Genomic DNA, 24,371 nt, shown 5'->3' on the forward strand with positions numbered 1-24,371 from the left:
AGTAAATATTTTTAATTTAATTCACCTGAGGTGAATGATTAGCTACAGGCGAGCGATTGCGTGTCATGGGTCTGACGTAGTGGTAGTTTAAAATAGCTTGGAAATGTCCAAGTGGTCTTTGGTTTCACTATGTGATTCTTCAGTCCTCTCTTCTGGCAAAACACTCGAATGTCATGACACACAAATATACATTTCACTCGAAACAAAGAGCAGAGTGTTCATGTTAAACAAGTGATCACCAGTAAACATCAAATCTTGCGTGACCGTGACCAAGGGACCGGCTGGGCCACGTAGGTCTGGAACGATTTACTAACAAAACAAAAACGACAATAACAAAATGCCGGCAAAATTATGAACCGGCTGCGCACGGCTAATTACATATGCCCTGTACACAAAAGTTCTCAATCTATATGTATTAAAAATTTATTCAATGGCCCAAACTAGATTTCTTTCTGCCTGGCAAAAAATAAGCCTTAATCTCAATGCAATCTGTTTCAGTCATGTTTAATTTTGACCATCCATTCTCCCCTTTGGCTTTTTTGGAATTTCTTCTTTGATTTTCTATTGTTTTCTATTTAGATGTTTTGATTTGCTAGTTTATAGACTGCAACGCACTTGGTCTTCGAACAAGAGCGAGAGGCTCACCAGACAATCGGCGCTTCGCGCCTTCGATAAGTGCTTTTCCCAACGACTTTAGAGAAAAAACAACTGTTTTGCAGTCTAGCTAGTTTACAACCTATCCCTTAGTTATTTACATAAATATTTTCAAACCTTATCAAAGGGGTTGGGGAACTTTATTCAAATATTTAAAAAACCATTTAACATGTAATGTTTCATAATAATTGTTAAACTGTGCATGAATATATTGTGCACTGAATCAATCATCATAAAGTTCTTATTTTTAGACTGCAACATTCATAACTGCCTAAACTGTATGTACCCGTATGTATCAATGTAATAGAATTTATATACAATAGAGTACATGTGCAGCAGCCATGTTGGAGGAGTAAAACAATAAAACAATTTTCCTTTGGGAAGAATTTTCATTTTTATGCAAATAAATTTTTATTGTTCACTCCTCCAACATGGCCGCTGTGCACAGGCTCTATAATTAATTTTGTTTAAAAAGGCTAAAATTGTGTTAGCGACTAAAAAGGCTAAAAATTTATTTAAAGTTTTGACGTTGTATAATGGTAAGAAAAATTCCTAATAAAATATATAATTTTCCAATAATTTATAGTCCAGTGGCCACTTACAAGTAGCAGTGCTTTCTACAAGAATTATTCTAAAAAAAAACATTCTGCTTGAACCTCAAATATGTAAAAATTATAAAACTATATAATAGCTTTTGCCAGTAAATTATTCCTTTTGTCTACCAATGCATAAAAAATTATTATAAAATTGGTCAATACGACCACTATAGTTAGGGGTGTAATTTGTGAGTTAAAACCTAAGTGATATGACTCTTAACATTAAGCAAGTTGCCAAATAAAAACAGCCTCCTGTTTCTTCAAATTTTCCATCAGGTACACTGTAATAACTAGCCTGCAAGTAGGTACTCCACTTTAGTATTCTGGGGCTAGAATAATAAGAGGTGGGCCTACAACAGCAGAATCTCTCCCTTAACCCCAGAACCCAAGTCTCCAAGCAGAGAGACAATAAATGTATTATCGTAATTTTTTTCATTCCCTTTGTAAAGAAAGAAGGTTTAGCTTATCTTTAACTACCAGTCTCTTTCATGTGGTTCTCTGTACTCTAGCCCAAGATAATCAAACACATCTTTCTCGGAGAAAACAGGAAGTGGAGTTCCTTCAAAAATCTTTTCACTTCCCTTACGGATTACACCTTTGTTCAAAGAATGCTCAGATAGGGACATGCCATTCTTTTTAGCCAGAAGTCTCATCGACCTGTTGAAGTAATCAGAACCTGTAAAGTACAGCAATGAACAGGCCCATTCATTGTACGGCACCACAATGATGTCCAAGCGCCTGTGCTTGGTATTTTCTCCAGGAAGTTTGCACACACCAAGATATTTTCTATGCTGGCCATTTTCAGCTAATGTTAGATCATCTGTGAGGAAACCAGATGATTTTAGACTTTCTAGAAGCTTTGTCATCACACCTTCATGGGACTTCCCATCTGGGTGTGAAACAATGACGTCAACATCACCACATGTTGGCTTTCCTCTGCGGTAAGATCCACAGGCAAAGGCTTGTAATCCTGGGTTTATGTTCAATGCAGCTTTTTTAACCACTTCTTCAATCATACCAGCTTCCTCCCTTGGCATCCTCTCCAAAAATTCATCATAGTACTTCAATCCAATCTCTTGTTGTTGTGTGAACTTTCCGTGGTTCTTCAGATCTTCAAGAGTTTTCAGACCCAGAGAGATCCAAGCTTCTGCTCTTGTAGGGCCAGCACCCCAAACACCAACAAACAAGTTTAGGGCTTCCTGCTTGGGATCTACATGGTCTAGCCTTCGCAAGTGGCCAGTCTGAACAATTTCCCATATCTTCTTGGCAAGGCGCTCTCCGACAAATGGTAGGCTGCTACACTCCTCCCACGTTTCAAGTTTTTTGTGGTAATTCTTGATCGACGCAATGGCTTTCTTGTATCCTAAAGCTCTCCACTGATCTTTAGAGTTTGCATATGATGTGGCAAGAACTTGAAGCTTGTCCGTTATAAACTGGTTGTGATTTTGTTGTTGTGACGTAGAGGCATGAGCACACACCCAGCTTGTCTGAAGTTTTTCTGGCGAGACATTCGGTGTGATAACTGGTGATCTGTCTGATTTGCTTCCTTCGTCTCCACTATCAGTATAATCACTATCCTCGTCTCTTGGGTCTTGAGTTTTAGAGGCAAAGTGTTTGGAAGGAGATCTACTAGAACTAGAATTGACCAGATCACTTGATGAACTTGCCACTACTTCAAGCTCTGTCCCTGAAGGTTCTTTAACAGCTGCTTCCGAAGATTGCTTTCCATCATCAGTTTCACTAACCGGTGGCTTATTAGCACTTTTCTGCACAACTTCAAAATGATCTTTGCCCAAGATGTACTGTTCTATCTCTACAAGTTTTCCTTCAGATAAACACTTGCTTAACCACTCAGAGTCCACCACTTTAACTTCTTCTGGAATATCTTTCACTGCTAAATATTTTTTTAGTTTCTCTATTTTCAATTTTTTGTCGATCAATACATGTGTTGTAGCGCTTTCCAAGTTCTTGTGATGTTTTCCGCCATGTCTTTCAAGCTGTTTCGTCAGTATGGATGCTCGAGTTTTCCCAAGACCAACTTCGACGATCACGGCTCTGACCCCTGAAAGATCTGGGATAAATTTCTGTTTTTTCGCTGTGTCATTTTCCAGTGAATTGGTTGTTTTGATTGAAGATCCTCGCTTCTTTGACATGTTTTTAATTTCTCGACAACGCCGCCATGTTTGATTACTCATCTAGCCTCGACCCAGTTTCCGTCGGGGAAGGTGGTGCGGGCGCTCGGGTTAGACCTCGGGGGGTGGGTGATCTCGGGTGGTTGGACGTTGGATAAAACTTTTAGTGATAGGTAGTGACCTTAAGTTTCTTTATTATAAGACCCCTCATAAATTAACCCCAGTAATACGACCACTCAATTACTGTTGAAAATCAAAAGGTGACGAAAAGGTAGTGAAAATTTTTAAAACAAAAATTATTAATCTACAATAAAATACGTCAGCTGTGTTCAGTAAAGTTGAACCCAACTTTTCTCTGGCCAGCACATCTTGGTTCTCAAATTGTGTTTCATTGCTGGTTTTCTAGCAGGGGCGGATTTAAGGGGAAGGTGCAGGGGGTGCTCCCCCCTCCCCCTGAGATGACCTGCAGCTTTCTAATACAACTGATATTCTGCGGAAAAAGTCAGTTACATCATTCCTTAGTAGGCATAAATAGATTGTGCTCGGCAACTTTTGAGCAACTTTTAGCGTTTTTAGCAACTTTTTGTAGTACCAACAACCTAGGGCAACTTTTGCCTTTCTTGGCAACTTTTGAGCAACAAATTGATATAAAACCGATCCAAACCATAAAAGGTCGTTTTATTTCGAAGGATTTTTATCTTTTTTTATCTTTTTTTATTTTTTATTTTCATTTTATATTTTTTATCTATTATTGAAGTTATGTTGAGTATACAGAGTATATTGATTACAACAATATATCTCATATAACAATGGCTTTTTGGCCTCTTTTAATGATTGTAAGAATATTTAATGAAAATGTTTAAATGGCAACAAACAAACAAACAAACACGTTTTGAGTATTTATCTGAAACAAAACGACTCTAGAGCAAGCAACTTTTCTAAATTTTGGTGGCAACTTTTTGATATTTGAGCAACTTTAGAGCAACTTTTGGGTATATTGCGAAGCAACTTTCCTGAATTTACTAGCACAATCTATTCATGCCTATTCCTTAGTGGTGCACCCCTCCTCAGAAAATCCTGGATCCGCCCCTGTCTAGGATGACCTGAGTCGTGGGCTCCATATAATGTAAAGCAAACAAAAAAAGATTGTTGGCAGTCTATGGGTTTCACCGTCACGGTAGGAAGAGTGGAGAGGGGGAACGTATTTCCAACAGTGATATTATAGTCAAACGAAATGTATTCCCTTTGAGTCTAACTTTCGTAAATGATCCAGTTATGTTAAAAGCTGACTGAGGTATGACTGGATTTTGTACAAAAAAAGAACATTTTTTATTTTTTTTAGACGTAAGCTTATAGAAACATGAACGAGAAATGCAATGGAGGCGGGTGTGCCTTTATATTTGTTTCGAGTTCTCCCAAACTTTCACGAGAATTTCTCTGAAGAAACACTTGTCAAAAAATTTGTTATTTCCTTTCAAAAATTAATAATGGGATGTGCAATTTCAAGATTTAAACGTTGTATCATTTTGATTGGTCTGTGAGCATGCGAATTTTGCAATATGGGCTGCTAAGATAGACTGTTCGTGAATTAAGTTTCGATTCTGGTCAACAACCGACTTTGGATTAACTTTTCCGAAAATAGTTTTAGAAATGCATGTATGTACTTAACTTTCACCGCTAGCGATTGTCGGGAATAACGCTAAAAAAACATTTGAAAACTTTATTCATCTTGTTGAGGGATCCACCAATAGAAATGTGAAGGGGTGGGGGGGGGTTTTTTTTCCCCCCCCTAAATTAATTGATGGGATTGTTTGGCAGATTGCTCTCAGTTTACATCTTAAATCGATAGAAGCTAATGGGGGGGGGGGGATGGTCAGGAACGGATTGAAGGCATGAAGAAACTTTATTCAAAGAGGGGATGCCATCACAGCGAGAAGGAGTTTAGATCGGGACAGAAAGAACGCAAAAAGAACAACAAACAAAATACTGTGTCTTGAAGCAGCGTTTATTTTTATGCAGTTACAGAAAATATTGATCCCTTACATTGACCAATCTTGGTATTTAATCGATAATACATAATAACCCGGACACAAGAACAACCGAGACGTTTGCTACAGTGTCGGCCCTACACTATATTACACCATGTTTACTATGACAGTCTTTTGCTAAGTTCTCAACTGCACTTTGTCTCTATCGCACCATCACCCAGATTGGCTTGTTCAGATAGCAGTAGCCCGCGATACACTTGGTACCACGTGCATTGCTGTCGTCTGAAGCGACGTAGTTGTTTGAGCCGTCACCACCACTATGCCACATGCCAATCCACTTGTCGGTACCACTGTGGCCTTCTGAAATCCCATAGCTTGAATAGAAGTGCAGATCGGATATTTTGGCATAACCCACAGCGGGACTTCTCTTGTTGTGATCTGCTGGGCTGTACTTGTAAAACCCGTACACGTTCTTTATCAAAGTAGCAGAAGCCCCCATTAAGAACTTTTCGAACTTTGTCTTCTCGTTCTGTGGTGCGCCAGCCTTCCTGCTGTAAATAACCCGGATGGTGTTGACATCACTAAAGCGGAACATGACTTCTTTCCAGTCCCCCATGCCAGGGTGGATATGACTCGCGGCATCTGCATGGGTAGTTTTTGCAGCCGATGTCGAGAATGCAGTTTTGATGAAGAGAAAATTCGAGGAGACTTTCGAGGCAACTAGAGTCCACCCTCCACGCTCAGTCTCCATGTCGCAGAAAGCTTGGAACGAGTCGTCTGTTGAACCGCCATTTGGATCGATCCAGTAGAGTCCATTACTACGACTCTGACCTGAATGGATAAACTTTAGTTAGAGGGAAAAATTTGTGCTGCTTTATTACGACATGCATTTTTATATTTTTTTGTAATTCATTAATACATTTACCTGAACTTAGAATGTCCAAGCAGTGGCGGCCTGGGTTATAGGCCACGTGACCTTTCCCAGCAGTTACTACTGACAACCAAGCGCTGCCGTCACAGAGTTGTAAAGCATTCTGGGAAGTACTGTAGCGAACGGTGCCAGCAGCACCCGACATGCACGTATCAGCGGTGTCGCTGAACTTGATCGTACCGTGTTGGGGCATTCCTTCTTTTCCTGGCGAACCGCTCTCACCTTTTTCGCCCTGAAGATTAGAAATAATAACAGCAAATGAAGAGACAAATAACGCTTTTTTCTTCAGAATGCACTGTAAGATGATGTTGGAAAGATGATACCTTCAGCAAGAAACTTTTATCACGAAAAGCTTTACAATTTACTGCAAAAACTTTACTTTTGTGAGCACTGTCTATTTTTGTATGTTTCACGCCGCCGAAAACAACAGGAGAAGTCGTAAATCTGCCGCGTTCGCTGAAGCTGTTCTTTTTCCCGGCATTCCGCGCGATGGATCTAGCCTGTGTACAGCCGCCCCCTCCCCTGTCGGAAGCAACACTGTATTTTAAGAGACCATTTGCCACCCGACAAATTTTCGTTCAGCTTTACTCTCTTTCCTTTGCAACTGTGCCGATAAAAAAACTTGATGGAAAAAAAAAGATCGCAGTTTTATCACGAACCTTTGCTCCGTCCCTCCCGTCGCGTCCGTCACGGCCATCTTTTCCTTGAATCAAGAGAAAAGAAAAGTTTAAATATGTTTAGCTATGTACCGTGCGTTTTCTGACGAGATTTAAAGAGCACAAACAGCACTCTCGATGAATTATTTTCTATTCTCACCGTCACGACAACAACATTGTCTCAAGGAAGACTGTCCACACTGGTTTTGCTGAGTCCCGTTTGCAGAAGCCTGAAAAGACAAATTAGACATAGCGAGAAATTTATTAGTCAAAAGGATAAGTGAAAATTACTACTGAACAGCGCGCAGAATTCTAGACAATCTAGAATTGCACGAGTTTGGAGTGTAAAATCAATTTGTCGAACGATGAGCAGAAAACATGCCCCTCAACTCATCCATGAAGTCAAATTAAAACTTTCGAAAAACTTGCCTTGTTAGTCGATTTGTTCTGCGTGCTTGCAAAACACCCCAAGATAAACACCGAAATGAGCAGCAAAATTAAGCGATACATTTTCACGTCCTCTCCTTTGCCACTTTTACTAACAATGACAGAAAGTTGCAAAATGTTATTTTTTTAACGCGAAACTATTGTTTATTCTAAATTCAAACGCGAAAAAACGGCACGACCATGTCGGGGCTATTTGTTATGATAATTTCACAAGTAACTTGTGTCCGTAAACGAAGCCAAGATTTTCCCTTTTTTCTGCATTACTTTTCACTCATCTTTTTGTAACCATTACTTATACTTCTTTGATACAAGATAAATAATTATTGAAATAAAATTAGTACGTGGATCTGGTACAATTTTCCTTGAATGAAACGGTTTATGGACTTCTGTTTAAGACGTATTAATGCATAGCCGTCTGTTTATTGTTATTGCATGACAATAGAGTTTATATGTAAATACTCACGTAAAGTTGTACTTCACGTGAGAGTTTATAATTTAATAACAAAACAGTTGTCCACTTGTTTTCGTAGCGCGACAAAATGTCACGCTTACATGTGTTGAAACGATTCGTTGTGTTGATGGACTAGTTATTAGATACTATACCGGCCCTCGCAGTTTTTCTCTTCGTCCAGTTTGGCCGTAAAATTTTTGATTTTTTTCCAGGTTTTTGTCAGCGAAAGAACTTAGTATGAAATATCAAAATTCTAAAATCCAGAATCGCGAGAACCCTGCCTTTTTATCCTTCACTGGCTATTTGACGTCCTTAATATATGTCTTATTGAAGGTTTTCAGCTCGATAGCATCCGCCGTCTTTAAAATATAACATTTTGAATTTCGGAGTTTTGCGCCACACGACATCAGAATAGCCGCCTGAAGGCTGTCACGTATGACGATCTAAACAATTGAGGTTTTACAAGAAGTGTTTACGTGAATGTTTACGTATTCACGAAGGCGAACTGACCGCTTTTTATAGCAGAAGTGAATGCCAGATGTTATCATTGATTTCCGACGGCCATCTTGGTGCCCCTTTACACGGACTCCAGCACGGAATTTCCATACTGTTCTCTCTAAATTTGTGTGGAATATTTTAACGGATAACTCGAGTATGGAATACCAAACAGACCTGATACTTGGACACGTAGACTATCTAGTAATTTTCTACAACCTGTAATGTTCTTGATTTTTTTGACTCAATAGCTTTGGGTTTATTTATTTTTTGCAGTGCGTGACAGTATCGTTACTTGCGTGAAAGTGAAAGCCAGCAATTGCTTTCCTGCTCTAAATTGTACTGCAATTTTATATTGACTAGCTGATTAGTCAGCTGTACCGGGGAGAATTCGAGCAGAATTTGGAGAAGAAAACGCAAATTTTACAGCATTCCCGGCAAGCAAAATACGCCAATTTGCAAGCAGAATTTATCCAAACCTAGGTGGGTGGGGGGAAACGGGGTTTCTGAGATGGCGGGAAGCGGGAAGAAAAAGGAGAACGTTGGCGAACATCTCGTTGATGATCAACATTTTCACAAAGGAACCCCCAATCTTTGTTCTCTATATATTTACCACAGGAAAAAAAGTGACTAATAGGTAATAAAACTTACTGTAAATAAAATTAATTGAAACCAAAAAGATCTGCCAGCTGTGTTCGCAAAAGTCTGTAAAGTGCGAGCCTCTCGCAAGGGTCAGTGGGGAGACAGGATTACATTACTCATAATTACTGGTTATGAAAGCTGTTAATCATCATCATCATCATCATCATCATCGTCATCATCATCACCATCTCATCATCATCATCGTGACACTTTTTCTTCTTGTTCCCCGAAACACGTGATGTGGCAGCGCGTGATTCAGGGGACAAGTGAGTTCATAGTGTGTTGGCAAGAAAAAATAAGGGGTTGGTTATTGTACAGTTTATTTGCGTCGGCTTTCGAGCTAACGTCATTTAGATTTGCTACACCATGCTGATGTGCCTTATATCGGAGAAAACATCCCAGAAAATTCAAGACAACGAGACCCCTGAAATGAATTAAATTTAGCCAAAATTCAGCGAGGCTCGCTTTTTTTTTTGAAGGACTATTCACCACCCCTGGTTATGACATCATTTCAAAGGGATGAGTCACTTACATGTGGTACATAAAGCAACAATAATCTCCCAATGCCTCTCCCCATGTACGTTTTGCCTCACTGAGCTCAGCCGTGCATGGCAGTTCGGCGCCAGGTAGTTTTTGGCTTATCAGGTTTCCTTTTGCCAGGGCTATCCAGTGCAGGGCAGCCTTAGGGATGCAAGCTTGATCCATTCTCAGTACGTGGCCCAGCCATTAGATTCGTACTAAAACGATTTCTCAGTTCTTGGACAAACTCTTTGTTGATGTTCGGACACTAAATGGTGATGACTAGCTGTTTTCTGCGTTGATCCTGTGGTACTGCCCTCGAAGCTTCAGCTTGATAGTTGCTGCAACTAAGGGCCTGTTTACATGATTCCGGAATGAAAGTCATTCCGGGACGAGTTCATTCCATCCCCATATATTTCCCTCTATCTGTTCACATGATACCGAGACGAAAGTCAAGTCATTCCGGGATGAGTTTATTCCGGTTTTCATTCTGGAATGAAATTTTCGTTCTGGAATGACATTTCATTCACGTATCATGTAAACACAAAATTCCGGAATCATGTAAACAGGCCCTAAAAGTAGTGGCCATTGTTTGCGTCGGTCCCACGATGAATGCGAAAATCTTGGAGGGATCTACGCTACTTGCTGTTGACAGTGAAGTGGTTGATCTGGTTTGCTGTTTTACCATCAGGGACCTCCAGGTGAGCTTATGGATGCTCTTACGTGGGAGGATTGTTTCATCAATGATGCAGTTGTGTTGAAAACAAGGCGCTCACTATTGTCGTTGATCCCACCATAGCCATGTTTCGCCACAACTCTGTCACAGCGGGTGTTGTCAGCTCCAGCCTTTGCACTCATGTCTCCGATGATCATAAGCATAGCGTGTTGAGGAACCTTGCTAATTAGATACTGCAAGTTAACGTTGAAGCTGTTCATTCCATGTATCTTTGTCATCCTCACGAGCTTTATTAGCTGGTGCATAGCACTATATACTGTGTGTTTACAGTACTTTGAGTTGATACGAGCCCTGATCATACTGTCACCGATTGGTTCCCATTCTAACAAGTTGTTTGCATTCTCTTTTCGTACTATTAGGGCAGTATACCACGGATGTGTGTGCCCGTAGGTAACTTATACACCGAATAAAAAAGGAAAAACAAAACAAAACAAAAAACAAACAAAAAATAACAAAAACAAGTAGACTCTCTTTCACGCTCGTAACTTCCGGTGGGCTTTCAACAGAAGCGGTCATACATCAGGTGGGTTGGCCACTGGAGGGTCCATGGCAAAAGTGTTATTGATCATACAAACTATGATTTGATGTCGTTTTTGTAACTGAATATTTGTTATGAGTTGAAGTAGTTAAAACCATGCTCCACCCCCAACCCGAAGGGCCAGGTGCTGTGGGTCCTGTCCGGCTTGATGAAACCTGCCAGCACAGCTCACAGGATCACCTCACCACCACAACAAGATCACAGCACAAGGCGAGAAAAGGGATAAGTATTAGCATCATATTTTTTGAATCAAAATGTGCTCGTATCAACAGGGTTACAATGCATTTCTGACAGTGATATCAAAGCCAGACAACTATGACATCTTGTTTGAGCCTATATACCATGTAGTAAGGTTCAAAGCTTTGAATTTGAGACTTGTAAATGTACATTATTAGAAACTGACATCTCCAACACAGCCGTTGTTTAGACCCGTCACGCAACGTTGTGGGAGTGAGAGTTGCGTGACACGCAAAGTGGTGGGAAGAGCGTTGCGTGACGAGCGAGAGAGTAAAATTGTGATGGAGACTGCTATTTCCACAGCTGTCACGGTTTCGATTCCTACTATACTTTCAAGAGAACATGCATTTCTCTATGAAGAAACACGGACGAAATGAACTAACAAGTATCTTTTTGTTTCTATTATAGCAACACGGCTTCCACCTAATCATAGCCCGCGCATTTTCTAGGGTCTTCTCTGCAAACATTTCGCTCTTACATGATGAACTGGTCCGTTATGGAGCGAGCGCCTGGTCGATTCTCTTAGAGGGCGCTAGTTTTGCTATTCGGACTGCTAAGATAGACAGCTCATAAATTACTTTCTGATTTAACTGCTTTTCAAACTTCTACTGAAATAGCTTGAAAAATAGCTTGAAAAATCATATTTGTGTTAAACGTTCAACGCGCGCTAACGGATTGCCGGGAATGGATGTTGAAAGCAAACTTTGGAATGAACTTGATAAATTGAATGGGATTTTTTAGAAGATTAATTTCAGTTTACACCTTCAGCCGGTCTTTGAATTGAGAGAAGCCACTGGTAAGAAGTAACATAAAAGAACTGATAGTTAACAGTACAGAAGAGAGAAACAAATTAAAACAACTGTATACACTGCCAAAACAGCATTTATTTTTTCCCTTACATTGACCCATCTTAGCGAATGGTAACCGATAATAACCTGGATATAATGACAACCAAGAAGCCTGCCATATATGGTAACATTGCTGGTTCTACACCCTATTTTACTTCGACAACATCTTATCCAGGCGTTCAACTGAACTTTGTTTCTATCGCACCATCACCCAGATAGGCTTGTTCAGATAACAGTAGCCGGCGATACACTTGGTACCACGCGCATTGCTGTCGTCGACAATGACGTAGTTGTTTCCTGAACCGTCAGCACCATTCCAGATGTCGAGCCACTTGTCAGTACCATCGTGGGATTCTGAAATCCCATACCTTGAATAGAAGTGTAGACTGGATATTGTGGCGTAACCCACAGCGGGACTTCTCTTGTTGTGATCTGCTGGGCTGTACTTGTAAAATCCGTACACGTTCTTATTTAAAGAAGCAGAAGCCCCCATTAAGAACTTTTCGAACTCCGTCTTCTCGTTCTGTGGTGCGCCGGCCTTCCTGTTGTAAATAACCCGGATGGTGTTGACGTCACCAAAGCGGAACATGACTTCTTCCCAGTCCCCCATGCCAGGGTGGATATGACTCGCGGCATCTGCATCGGTAGTTTTTGCAGCCGATGTCGAGAATGCAGTTTTGATGAAGAGGAAATTCCAGGAGACCTTCGTGGCAACTAGCGTCCACCCTCCACGCTCAGTCTCCATGTCGCAGAAAGCTTGGAACGAGTCATCTGTTGAACCACCATTTGGATCGATCCAGTAGAGTCCATTTCCACGACTCTGACCTGAATGGATAAACTTTAGTTAGAGGGAAAATTTTGTGCTGCTTTATTACGACATGCAGCTTTTTTTAAATGTTTTTTTGTTATTCTTTTTATTAATAAATTTACCTGAACTTAGAATGTCCAAGCAGTGGCGGCCTGGGTTATAGGCCACGTGACCTTTTCCGGCAGTTACTACTGACAACCAAGCGCTGCCGTCACAGAGTTGTAAAGCATTCTGGGAAGTACTGTAGCGAACGGTTCTAGCAGTACCCGACATGGAAGTATCAGCGGTGTCGCTGAACTTGATCGCACCGTGTTGGGACATTCCGTCTTTTCCTGAAGAACCGCTCTCTCCTTTTTCGCCCTGAAGAATGGAAATAATAACAGCAAATTTAGAGACAAAAAATGCTTTTTTCTTCAGAATGCACTGTAAGATGATGTTGGAAAGATGATACCTTCAGCAACAAACTTTTATCACGAAAAGCTTTACAATTTAGTGTACTGCAAAGAATTATTGTGAGCACTGTCTATTTTTGTATGTTTCACGCCGCCGAAAACAACATTAGAAGTCGTAAATCTGCTGCGTTCGCTGAAGCTGCCAGTTTTTCTGGCATTCCGCGCGATCAATCTAGCCTGTGTGCAGCTGCCCATTTCCCTGGCGTTTCGCAAGATCTAGTAAAGGTCGGAAGCATCAATGGAATTTAAGACAAATTTTCACCAGTTTTACTCTTTTTCTTTTACAACTGTGCCGATAATTCAATGAAAAAAAGATCGCAGTTTAATCACGAACCTTTGCTCCGTCTCTCCCGTCGCGTCCGTCACGGCCATCTTTTCCTTGAATCAAGAGAAAAGAAAAATATGAATTTCAGTATTAAGCTATGTACCGTTTGTTTTCTGACGAAATAGAAAGTGCGCAAACAGCACTCTGACTGAAAATTTTCCATTCTCACCGTCACGACAACAACATTGTCTCAAGGAAGATTGTCCACACTGGTTTTGCTGAGTCCCGTTTGCAGAAGCCTGAAAAGAAAACAATCATACCGAGAAATTTATAAGTCAAAAGGATAAGTAGAAATTACTACTGAACAGCGCGCAGAATTCTAGACAATCTACAATTGCACGAGTTTGGAGTGTAAAATCAATTCATCGAACAATGAGCAGAAAATATGCCCCTCAACTCATCCATGAGGTCAAATTAAAACTTTCGAAAACCTGCCTTGTTAGTCGATTTGTTCTGAGTGCTTGCAAAACACCCCAAGATAGACACCGAAATGAGCAGCAAAATTAAACGATACATTTTTTCGTCTTCTCCTTTGCCACTTTTACTAACAATGACAGAAAGTTGCAAAATGTTATTTTTAACCGGGCGGAGACTGGGCCGGTTCATAAATCGCCCGGAATTTTTTCGTCGTCGTAGTAGTAGTAGTAGTAGTAGTAGTAGTAGTAGTAGTCTTGTCGGTAAATCGTTCCAGACCCGCTCGGCCGCTTCCTTGGCCAGGATTCAAAACACGCACTTTTGATATTCACTCGGCAGGAGCTATTAAATCACCCTTCTATTTAGAATTTTATCTCCAGAATACTTTGAAGATGCTTTCCAAATTATGTCCATTTTCATTTCATTTTTGAGCCGGCAAAGTCGCGTATCAGAGACGATTGAATGTTTGCACACCAAAATAATCTTATTTTGATTCTTGATGTAAAAGCTTTACTTCAATGTTTACTTACACACTTTCCAAGACTTCAGAAAACAAAATGGTAATGTATAGTATTTCTACAAACTATGATGGAATTTTTGAAAGGATCCGTAAAGCCATCGAGTAAAACAAATGGTCTGCAAAATGAAATTTTGGTGCGGGTGAATGTAATTAAATTAAATTCTACTCTACACGCCATGCAAAAGTTCACGGTTTTGAAATTTTCGAAATGTTAATGCCTTTCAAAATGTTTCTTGACACGATCTTAAATAAAAATTCATCTGAAATATCTTTTTTCATGTTTCTTTCATTTGTTTACGTTTAGTTGCGATTTTTTGGCTTTTGAAATGAACAACATCTATTTATAGATTGAGGCACCGTGTGATGTTTTTGATACACATTTTCTTTTATTCTTGATGTACGTTTATCTGACTCGTTTTATTCGGCCAGGAGCCAATCCCTGCAATTTTCTGGATGCTCCGCTATTTTCAGCGGAAGAGTATTATTATTATTATTTTATTCATGCGTTTTGAGCTAATTGGAACCGAACGGCGATGGGGAACCCGCCATATGAATCACGTAAGCAAGCACTGTCGTTTGTATGACTTGTGTGAGTGCTTTCCGAAAGCAGCGGATAACTTTGTTTTTTCATGGAAAAATGTGCCTTTTACCATCCACGGTTTTTCGAGCGAAGCTTGAACGCTTCTCTTTTCAGTTTCGTTTCTCACGGTGTTGTTTTGAGATGGATGTGAACTATTTACACAGCGGGGACTACTATCCAATCAGAAGAACGCTCGTAACCACAATGTTGACACGTCTCAGCAAAGCAAACAACCTAGTAAAAACATGTTCTTCAAATCATTTCTCCTCAAACTTTCCGCTTCTTATCGATTACACTATTACGCCTATCGTTCAGCGAACCAGAAACTAAACACTGTTTCTTTTTGAGATGGCTGCTTTTTCGAATTCTTTGTTTAGAAGTAGATTTTTCGGTAAATCGTTTCAAAGATATCACGAAAACTCTGCTCTCTGTTTAGCATGAAATATATACAATTTTGTGTTATTCGAGGGTTTGACTCGGAACGAGACTGAATACTGAATATTCATATTGCGAAACCGGACACGGACTGTTTTGACATGTCCAAGCTTGACTCCAAACTATTTATAGATGAAAACGACTACGTCATTCTCGTTATTTTTTCGCCGCAAACTTCACGCTTACTGCTGCTTTCCGTTTAAAGTGAAATATATATATATTTTTTTGTTTTTCAAGCGTTTGACTCGGATTAAGTAAACTTAATAGAGCGACGTTTTCGAAATGGTTGAAATGCAAGCAAGCGGTCCGTACAGCTAAATGAAGAGCATTACGTCATGACAGATTTCATGACGTGGCGAATAACCAAAACAAACAGTTTGTCAGAGCTCTGTTTAGCTGTTGTGCTTGATATTGAGCTGAAGTTTTATCCCGAGTGATTTGCAAATCTTTACCCTAAGGACTGCTTGTGGACAAGAAAAGTGAAGGTGAGTGTATTTCATTTGCTATCACAATTAAAGTTTATCTGTATCGTAGGCGAGTCAATGCCGAAGAGAGTCTGCGGCTAGAATGTTTGTGGCGAAAGTTTGCATTAATCTTTCCGAATGAAAATGCAGTTTGAGTCTCCTCTTTTCCGTACTAACGGACGTTATTTATTAGTAAAGTATTTAGTACTTCACAATTACAGTTTGTTTTATCGACAAGAAAGTAACTACTCGCTCGCAGAAACAAATGTTGCTGTGCGGCGAAAGCATTCAGAGCGAAAATACTGTGTCATATGTTTCTACAAACGCTAGCTTTTTCATTGAATAGCATGCAGGTCGTTTCGCTTACAAAAATCTGATTTAGGGTCGATTTAATATTCACACTTGCGGATAAGTTTGATAACATTTTGTAATTTCACCACTGATGTGTCAAATGTTGCAAAATACTCTTACGTGACTGTCGTTACGTGAAAACAAGTACGAACAACTTGTTCTGTTCTGACTGGGGCAAAATTTTGTCAAAACGGGTACAAATTCACGGTGGAATCGCCATCCTGCCAAACTGCAGGGCATTTCAAGAAAACCCTCAAGACCACCCGAGTGGAAACTTGAAGCTAAATGTATATGATGAGTTACTATTGCCAGAATTTAGAGCTAACCAGAAGAGTATTAATTCAGGATAACCGGAGTGGAGGACTACAGTCTACGTTGTTTTGCCAGCAACAACTAAATTCTTACCAGCAGATTAAAATTCAGTTTTCAAAAAAATATATGTAGTATAGACCCATTGCAAATATGGCTGCCATTAATTTTCGGCTCCCAGAAGAATCATTTGTCAACAAAACTAAATTACTTTAACTTGAAGATTAAGTCAAAGTAAATCATTGTATGGCGTTTCAAGGCTATAGGTTTATCTACAGGGAAGTTACAGGGACATTTATTTGGCCAAAAACATGAAAACGAAGCTAGGGAGGCCAGGCCAGGGTGGCTTTTTTCCATACAAATCTCTTAAATTTGAATGAGTCACAAATCTGCAGAATTTTAACCAAAAACACTGAAACTTCTCAGTTTAGCGTATTATTGTTACAAGATGTAGCTGATTAGAATATCGTGATTAGAATATTTGATTAACATGTTAATAGTCGGATGTTTGTTTTATTAAAATCAGTCTCTTTAGCCACATACTGGTGTGCGTACCTATCTAGAGCGCATATTGAAACATGGTGGCAGCGGTGGGATACAAGCATGAGTGATTCAGAAGAAACCACGTCCACAACAACCGCAACAACGTCAACTTTGTCAACAACGACAACAACGTCAACAGCGCCTGTGCAGTTAACGACGACGACCACTACCGCGGCAAGTCCCGCACAAGCGATGTTCCCTATACAAGGAATTCACCCCCCAGGCCATCTGGATGTTAAAGAGAACATAGCTGACAATTGGAAGAGCTTCAAACAGCAATGGAGCAATTACGCTGTAATTACAAATATTCATCAACAGCCAGAAGCCTATAAAGTCGCTCTATTTCTCCACTGCATAGGTCCCGAAGCTCTCAAAATCTTTAATGGTATGTCGTTTGACAACGCCCAACAAAGAGAGCAGTTGGCGACCATTATCAAGAAATTTGACGAATTCACGATTGGCGAGACGAATGAAACATACGAGCGCTATGTCTTCAACAGTAGGAACCAATCGCCGGAAGAAACAATCGATGCATATGTGGCTACACTTCGCACGCTCACACAGACGTGCAACTTCTGCGAATGTCTGCGTGACTCCCTTATCCGTGACAGGATCGTGTTGGGAATCTTTAACCCCCAAACAAGAAAACGACTCCTACAGGAACGGAAACTCACGTTAAATAAGTGCATCGATATCTGCAGGAGCACCGAAACGACCGCTTCGCAAATGAAAGCCATCTCAGGCGACAAAGCACCGGAAGATGTGCACCGAATAGACGAAAAACAAGAAAAGACGCGTCCTCCCCGTTACAAGCGAGGAAACGGCAAATATGATAAGAATGACAAGAGCAACAAACCCAGAAAATCTTGTCTCTTCTGTGGTGGAGTTCACCCGTTTCAAAAAGGAAAATGTCCTGCCTGGGGACATAAATGCCGTCAGTGTGGGGGAAGAAATCACTTTGCAAACAAATGCAAGAAACCTCCAAAGCGCGTTAATCAGATCTTCTCGACAGATCGTCCCTCATCGTCAACAGACCAAGACGAAGATGTCGACTACATAACTAGCATAGAAGTGGAAGGTGCCGCTGTTTGTTCTGTCAAACCATCATCAGATAAGAACAGTTTCGCCAAGGAGATCTACTCCCAAATGCATATCGATGACACGCCTGTTAAATTTCAAGTAGATTGCGGCTCATCTATAAATATATTGCCGAAAAGCCTCGTTGACAAGCGACACTTAACACCCACTTCAAAAACTCTCATAATGTGGAATAAAACGGAAGTCACGCCATTAGGCACAGCAAGAATCGTTGTCACGAACCCCGAGAACCACAAGAAATACTCCGTAGAGTTCGTCGTGGTGTCGGAAAACTTAACTCCCCTGATCGGTGCAAGAGCTGCACAACACATGAAGTTGATTACCGTACACTGGGGGAATTTCAAGTCGGTACCAGCGCCCAAGCGGAATAAAGCAGTGGTGCATCAGTTACTGACAGCTCAGCGAGTAGTCACGCAATATCCAGATGTCTTCAAGAGCCAACTCGGATGCTTTCCGGGAACGGTGAAGCTAGAAGTCGATGCTAACGTGCAACCTGTCGTGACCCCAACTCGACGGATTCCCACAGCACTAAAAGAGAAATTCAAACAAGAGTTAGAGAGGCTCCAAAGTCTAGGAGTGGTCGTCCCAGTGGACAAGCCCACTCCATGGGTCAGTAGTGTAGTCGTGGCAACGAAGAAAACAGGAGCACTAAGAGTGTGCATAGACCCCAGACCGCTAAATGCAGCCCTCAAGAGAGAGCGTTACCAGCTTCCAATCCTTGACGATATCTTGCCTGAGCTGGCAAAGGCCAAAATATTCTCGACCGTGGACCTACGTTCGGGCTACTGGCATTGCACTCTTGACGAAGAATCTAGTCTTCTTACTACCTTCGCAACACCCTATGGCAGATACCGGTGGTGCAGGCTTCCATTTGGACTCTCCGTGTCCTCGGAGATATTCCAGAAAAGAGTAAACCAGGCATTGGAAGGCTTGGACGGTGTTCTGGACATAACTGATGACATCCTGATATATGGTGTCGGTAACACAGAAGACGAAGCCAATGCAGACCATGACCAAAAGCTGCTCAAGCTTCTAGAGAGATGCCAGTCACGAGGCATAGCTCTCAACCCTGACAAGCTGAAGTTACGTCGACAGAGCGTTACCTTCATGGGTCATGTTCTCTCTAATGAAGGCATCAAGATTGATCCTGAAAAGGCCAAGGCTATAATGGAAATGCCAAGACCTACTGATGTGGAAGGAGTACAGCGGCTAAACGGCTTTGTCAATTATCTGGCAAAGTTTCTGCCAAAACTTGCAGACAGTATGGAACCAATCCGCCGACTGACTCGCAAAGACGTAAAGTGGAACTGGACAGAAGAGCAAGAAGATGCGCTTCAAGAAGTAAAGCGGCTGGTCACTGAAGCACCCGTACTAAGCTACTATGACCCGTCCAGCGACCTAGCCATCCAGTGCGACGCAAGTCAAAAGGGGCTAGGTGCAGCCCTGCTCCAGAATCAAAAGCCAGTGGCGTACGCAAGTCGAGCTCTCACAGAAACTGAGACAAGATACGCCCAGATAGAGAAAGAGATGCTAGCCATCGTCTACGCGCTGGAAAAGTTCAACCAGTTCACCTATGGAAGACACGTGACGGTCTACAGTGACCACAAACCTCTCGAGGCAATCCTAAAGAAACCTCTCGCATGCGCACCAAAACGTCTCCAAGGAATGATCATGAGGCTCCAAAAATACGACCTAGATGTTCAATATGAGAAAGGGAAGAACATGCACATTGCAGACTTTCTATCCCGAGCCTATCTGCCAAATACAGAACACCCGACGGGAGCAAGCTTTGAGCATGTCAATATGGCCAGTTTCCTCCCAATCTCAGATCAACGGCTACAGGAGATTCGGAAAGAGACGGAGAAGGATGAGACACTGCAAATCCTCAAGTCCGTAATCCTGCAAGGTTGGCCGTCTGAGAGACACGAGGCACCTGCACAAGTGACGCCCTATTACAGTATTCGAGATGAACTCGCAGTGCAAGATGGACTCATATTTAGAAGCGAGAGAGTCGTCATCCCGAAGACCCTACGTGGAGATATGAAGCAGAGGATTCACTCGTCACATATGGGTGCCGAGTCCTGCCTAAGAAGAGCACGAGAATGTATCTTCTGGCCAAACATGAATGCCGAAATTAAAGAGATGATAGCAGCATGTGAGACGTGCAGAAAGTACGAGAAGTCTCAACCAAAGGAAACCTTAATGTCAGTAGAGTCACCGTCTAGACCGTGGGAAAGGATTGGAGTAGACCTTTTCACATTTGACAACAAGGACTTCCTCATCACAGTCGATTACTTCAGCAATTACTGGGAAATCGACAAGCTTAACAACACCCTGGCGAGCACCGTAGTTCTAAAACTGAAGAGCCACTTTGCAAGATACGGATGCCCTGACCAGGTAGTCAGCGACAATGGGCCACAGTTTGACTCTGAAGTATTCCGCAAGTTCGCCAACACATGGGACTTTGAACATACCCCCAGCAGCCCTGGCAACAGCAAGGCCAATGGTAAAGTAGAATCCGCAGTCAAGACGGCGAAGAATCTTCTACGCAAAGCCCTTAGCAGTGGACGAGACCCATACATGGCAATCCTTGACTACCGAAATACGCCGACGCAAGGAATGGATTCTAGCCCAGCGCAAAGATTGATAACAATTATATTGAAACAATTATTGAAACAATTATTGAAACAATTATTCCATAAATTTTCAAATGTCACCATCAGCATTTTCAGAAACTTGACCAAACAAAAGAAATGAGTGACAACCATTTTTGCATAAGGTCAATTCTGCTGACTTAAAGTGAATAAACTAAAGTTGCAACATTCTGTGAATAAACGTGACAGTGCTGAAAATGAAATACTAAAATGTTAATCTGCTATATATATGTTTCGTGTGAGGTGTGAGCATGGTTTTAATCTGGTATTTGAGAAACAAAACTTGTATAACATTTTGTGTCAAGTTGTGACATAGTCTCAAGCTGCTCGGTCAACAGTAGGTTGCCAGGGTGGACTCTGGGAAAATGAAATTGACATACCGGAAGGAAAAATCTCCTACAATGGGAGGGGGTAGTGGGGGGGGGGGGGGCAGTGTAACTCCAGGGGAATCTCATAAGTACCAAAGTCCAAGTGGATGCTCATGACTTGTTTCTACTGAAAGCAAACCAATCAGTGAGTGTCCTACCTTTGAACAACAGAACTAACAAAACAATAACAACCCAATCCCCCCTAAATAACTAGCATACACTTACCTTAAACTGTACTCGTACGTTTATTAGCTTTTTAAATACCACGATAACGGCCTTATATATAGGATATAAATGGCTTTAAGAAGGCATTATTTTTAATTGTGTTTTTTACTTTTTTTTCTTTTTTAGGATCCAAGAATTTTCTGGACCCAATAGACGAGTGAACGGATCAATAGTCATCCGTTCAACAACTGGGGCTAAGTAAAAGTCTCAGCAGTAACTAAAAGATTAACAAAGTGACTTAAAGCAAAACAAAAGTAATTGAGAATAACCAAGTGGCTGAGAGCAAAACAAAAGTAACTAAATAATACTGACTTATACTGAATCACACTGAATCATAGTGAAATATAGTGAAATATAGCAATTTATACTGAAAAAGCATTATTCAACTAGAATATATTATCCCAAAGTGACCACTTGCTTGATGTTATGGATCTAATAAAAGAAACTCCTTTGAGATCTCGGTTTGCATTGTTTGTCAGTAGCGTTGGCACCCAAAAGCAAAGCAAAAGACGACGCTGTACAGAGCCAAGTAGGCTGCCTGTTAAACAGATGAAAAGGTTTTTGAAAAAGAGAAAACTAAGGAAGAGATTTCGAAATTATGTACTAAAAAATGTTCCCAAGACATCAGCACTGTATCAAATTATTCGAGCACCCTTACTTCGCAAAGCAGTTGCATTTGCTAATGGTAAAACCATAAGGGAAGTCAATGAGTTAACAGTGACTGAAAAATGCCCCTTGAGAAATGGCTGTCAAATGTCATCACGCAATAACATGGTGTACAAAAATGTAAATCACAGAATAAACAACATTATTAGTAAGCTTTCTGGGGATATAGAGACAAATCCTGGCCCGTTCTTTGTAGAGTCTTCCAAAACCATCCGTGCTCCATATAGTCAGGGAAACACTTCAGTTTTTGGAAACAATTCAGGGAAACAATGTGTGGCAATGAGCTTGGCAGCAATATTGTTCAACTTCATTTATTCGGTAAGATCATCCTCAGATCTTGTAGAAATAATGAACGTTGGAAATGAGTTATACACCCGCCTCTCGCTGTCGGCAGGACAAGATCTCTTGATGTTGAAAGAATTACCTGAAGTATTATACCTTAGAGAGACCATGTATAGACTCCAATACAGTGACAGCTACTTTGGTACTGTACATAATATAAATGAATGTGCAATAGAAGATATTAACTGTCTACCCCTGATAGAAGCCTTTGATTTGTTAATTGGGGAAAATTTCAAATCCTTCATTCTGACAATAACCATCTGTACTGTAGCCATTCTTATAACAAGAGATGGTAAATTTAAAGTCTTTGACTCGCATAGCCGTGATTCTGAAGGAATGTTTGATCCCTGTGGAACCTGTGTGCTAGTTGAAATAGATTCCCTTAACCAACTGGTGCAGTATTTTGAAAACTTGTACGTATCAGTTAAAGATGCACTTTATGAATTAAAAGGTGTAGAAGTCGTGTTAACAGAAGAAACGAGTGTTGGAGTAACGATGCCCGAAATCTGTGTACCAGTAAATATTGAGAATTTAAATAAAACTGAAATAGGTTCAGTAAATGTACAGGACAGTGATACTTGTTGCTCTTGTAAGCAGTGCTGTTTTATCAGTTTCTATGCAATTTGTTTCTCAGTCTTAAAGCAAATTAGTTACTGGAACGAAAATACATTACATGCTATAATTGAAAATGGTAAGCAACTTCAAGAAAAACTCATGTTGAAAGAACATAGTACTGTCTTTGATCTTCCAAATTCTCTCGCAATAGACGTTGAAAATATCGAGGCACGTTTCAATGTTTTATACAAAGGAAATAAAAGAGAGCAAGAATCATTCCTTATCCAAGAAATGAAAAAGGTTATTGCAGAAAACCAGGAACACAATACCGGCTTTTTGATGTCCGCGTTTAAGTACTATGTTTGCTGCATTTTTAAAAGAGATTGTAAAGGGCAAACACGTTATGCTGTATTTGGTCTTGACAACAGAAAATCAAAAGGTTATGTTTATGAGTTAGTTCAAAATATCACCAGTGCAATTGAACTTCTTCTTAGAGTGATAACAGAAAAAACGACAGGGGCAAAAGCATTTGAAATACAGTTCATCAAGTGCAATTGTGAACTGTCAAAGGAAGACCGTCAGAAAGTGTTAAGAAGGCACATGTCGGTAAAGCAAAAGCGGAAACTTGCCAAAGAGCGAAGGGAAAATTATGCTGCAATGGAACCAGCCAAGAAACGAGCTTGCTTAGATAGCTATGTGGCAAAGTACGCAAACATGGATACCAATAAGAAAAAGGCGTTAAGTGTAAGAAAAGCTGAGAAACACAGACTGATGGAGTCCAATAAAAAGCGAGATTTAAGTGTTCGGAAAGCTGCAAAATACAGACTTATGGAGCCCAATAAAAAGCGAGAGTTAAATGTTCAAAAAGCCACGAAATACAGACTTATGGATCCCCATGAAAAGAGAGCGTTAAATGTCCAAAAAGCTAAAAAATACAGACTTATGGATCCCCATGAAAAGAGAGCGTTAAATGTCCAAAAAGCTAAAAAATACAGACTTATGGATCCCCATGAAAAGAGAGCGTTAAATGTCCAAAAAGCTAAAAAATACAGACTTATGGATCCCCATGAAAAGAGAGCGTTAAATGTCCAAAAAGCTAAAAAATACAGACTTATGGATCCCCATGAAAAGAGAGCGTTAAGGGTTCAAAATGCTGAGAAATACAGACAAATGGATTCTGGTAAAAAGAAGGACCTAATAAAAAAAATCGTAACCAGACAAAAAGTGTTAGAACGAGAAAAAAAAATCATCCACACATTCACTAGACTACTATATTGAGCAATTCGATCGAGATATAAAGGAAGGTCCTTATTACATTTGTGTTGTCTGCAATAGGCTTTTGTACAGAAAAACTGTACTAGAATTTAAGAAGGACAAATACAACTCCAGCTG

The 24,371-nt window shown here is 40.6% G+C and overlaps 4 protein-coding genes across 4 annotated transcripts; 1 reads left to right on the top strand and 3 right to left on the bottom strand.

The window, feature by feature from the left end:
* Positions 1-1,472: 1,472 nt before the first annotated feature.
* Positions 1,473-3,454, bottom strand: LOC144656790 (DNA polymerase lambda-like). Its single transcript, XM_078517031.1, has one exon. The coding sequence runs from the start codon at positions 3,443-3,445 to the stop codon at positions 1,724-1,726; it is 1,722 nt and encodes a 573-aa protein (XP_078373157.1). The 5' UTR covers positions 3,446-3,454; the 3' UTR covers positions 1,473-1,723.
* A 1,914-nt stretch (positions 3,455-5,368) lies between these two features.
* On the bottom strand, positions 5,369-7,482 carry LOC144656387 (uncharacterized). The gene is made up of 5 exons (XM_078516609.1): positions 7,387-7,482; positions 7,118-7,187; positions 6,961-7,004; positions 6,296-6,533; positions 5,369-6,201 (listed from the first exon to the last, which is right to left on the bottom strand). Exons 1-5 carry the CDS (start codon positions 7,465-7,467, stop codon positions 5,573-5,575), a joined length of 1,062 nt encoding a protein of 353 aa, XP_078372735.1. The 5' UTR covers positions 7,468-7,482; the 3' UTR covers positions 5,369-5,572.
* Positions 7,483-11,920: 4,438 nt separating this feature from the next.
* Positions 11,921-14,015, bottom strand: LOC144657855 (uncharacterized). Its single transcript, XM_078518214.1, has 6 exons — positions 13,877-14,015; positions 13,762-13,783; positions 13,625-13,694; positions 13,465-13,508; positions 12,801-13,038; positions 11,921-12,695 (listed from the first exon to the last, which is right to left on the bottom strand). Exons 1-6 carry the CDS (start codon positions 13,969-13,971, stop codon positions 12,067-12,069), a joined length of 1,098 nt encoding a protein of 365 aa, XP_078374340.1. The 5' UTR covers positions 13,972-14,015; the 3' UTR covers positions 11,921-12,066.
* Positions 14,016-14,111: 96 nt separating this feature from the next.
* Positions 14,112-24,277, top strand: LOC144658810 (uncharacterized). The gene is made up of 2 exons (XM_078519294.1): positions 14,112-15,889; positions 21,543-24,277. Exon 2 carries the CDS (start codon positions 21,843-21,845, stop codon positions 24,255-24,257), a length of 2,415 nt encoding a protein of 804 aa, XP_078375420.1. The 5' UTR covers positions 14,112-15,889; positions 21,543-21,842; the 3' UTR covers positions 24,258-24,277.
* Positions 24,278-24,371: the final 94 nt, after the last annotated feature.

This window comes from Oculina patagonica, chromosome 6 (assembly GCF_052425735.1).
Source record: "Oculina patagonica isolate OP01 chromosome 6, crgOcupat, whole genome shotgun sequence".
In the NCBI taxonomy this organism is placed as follows: Eukaryota; Metazoa; Cnidaria; class Anthozoa; order Scleractinia; family Oculinidae; genus Oculina; species Oculina patagonica.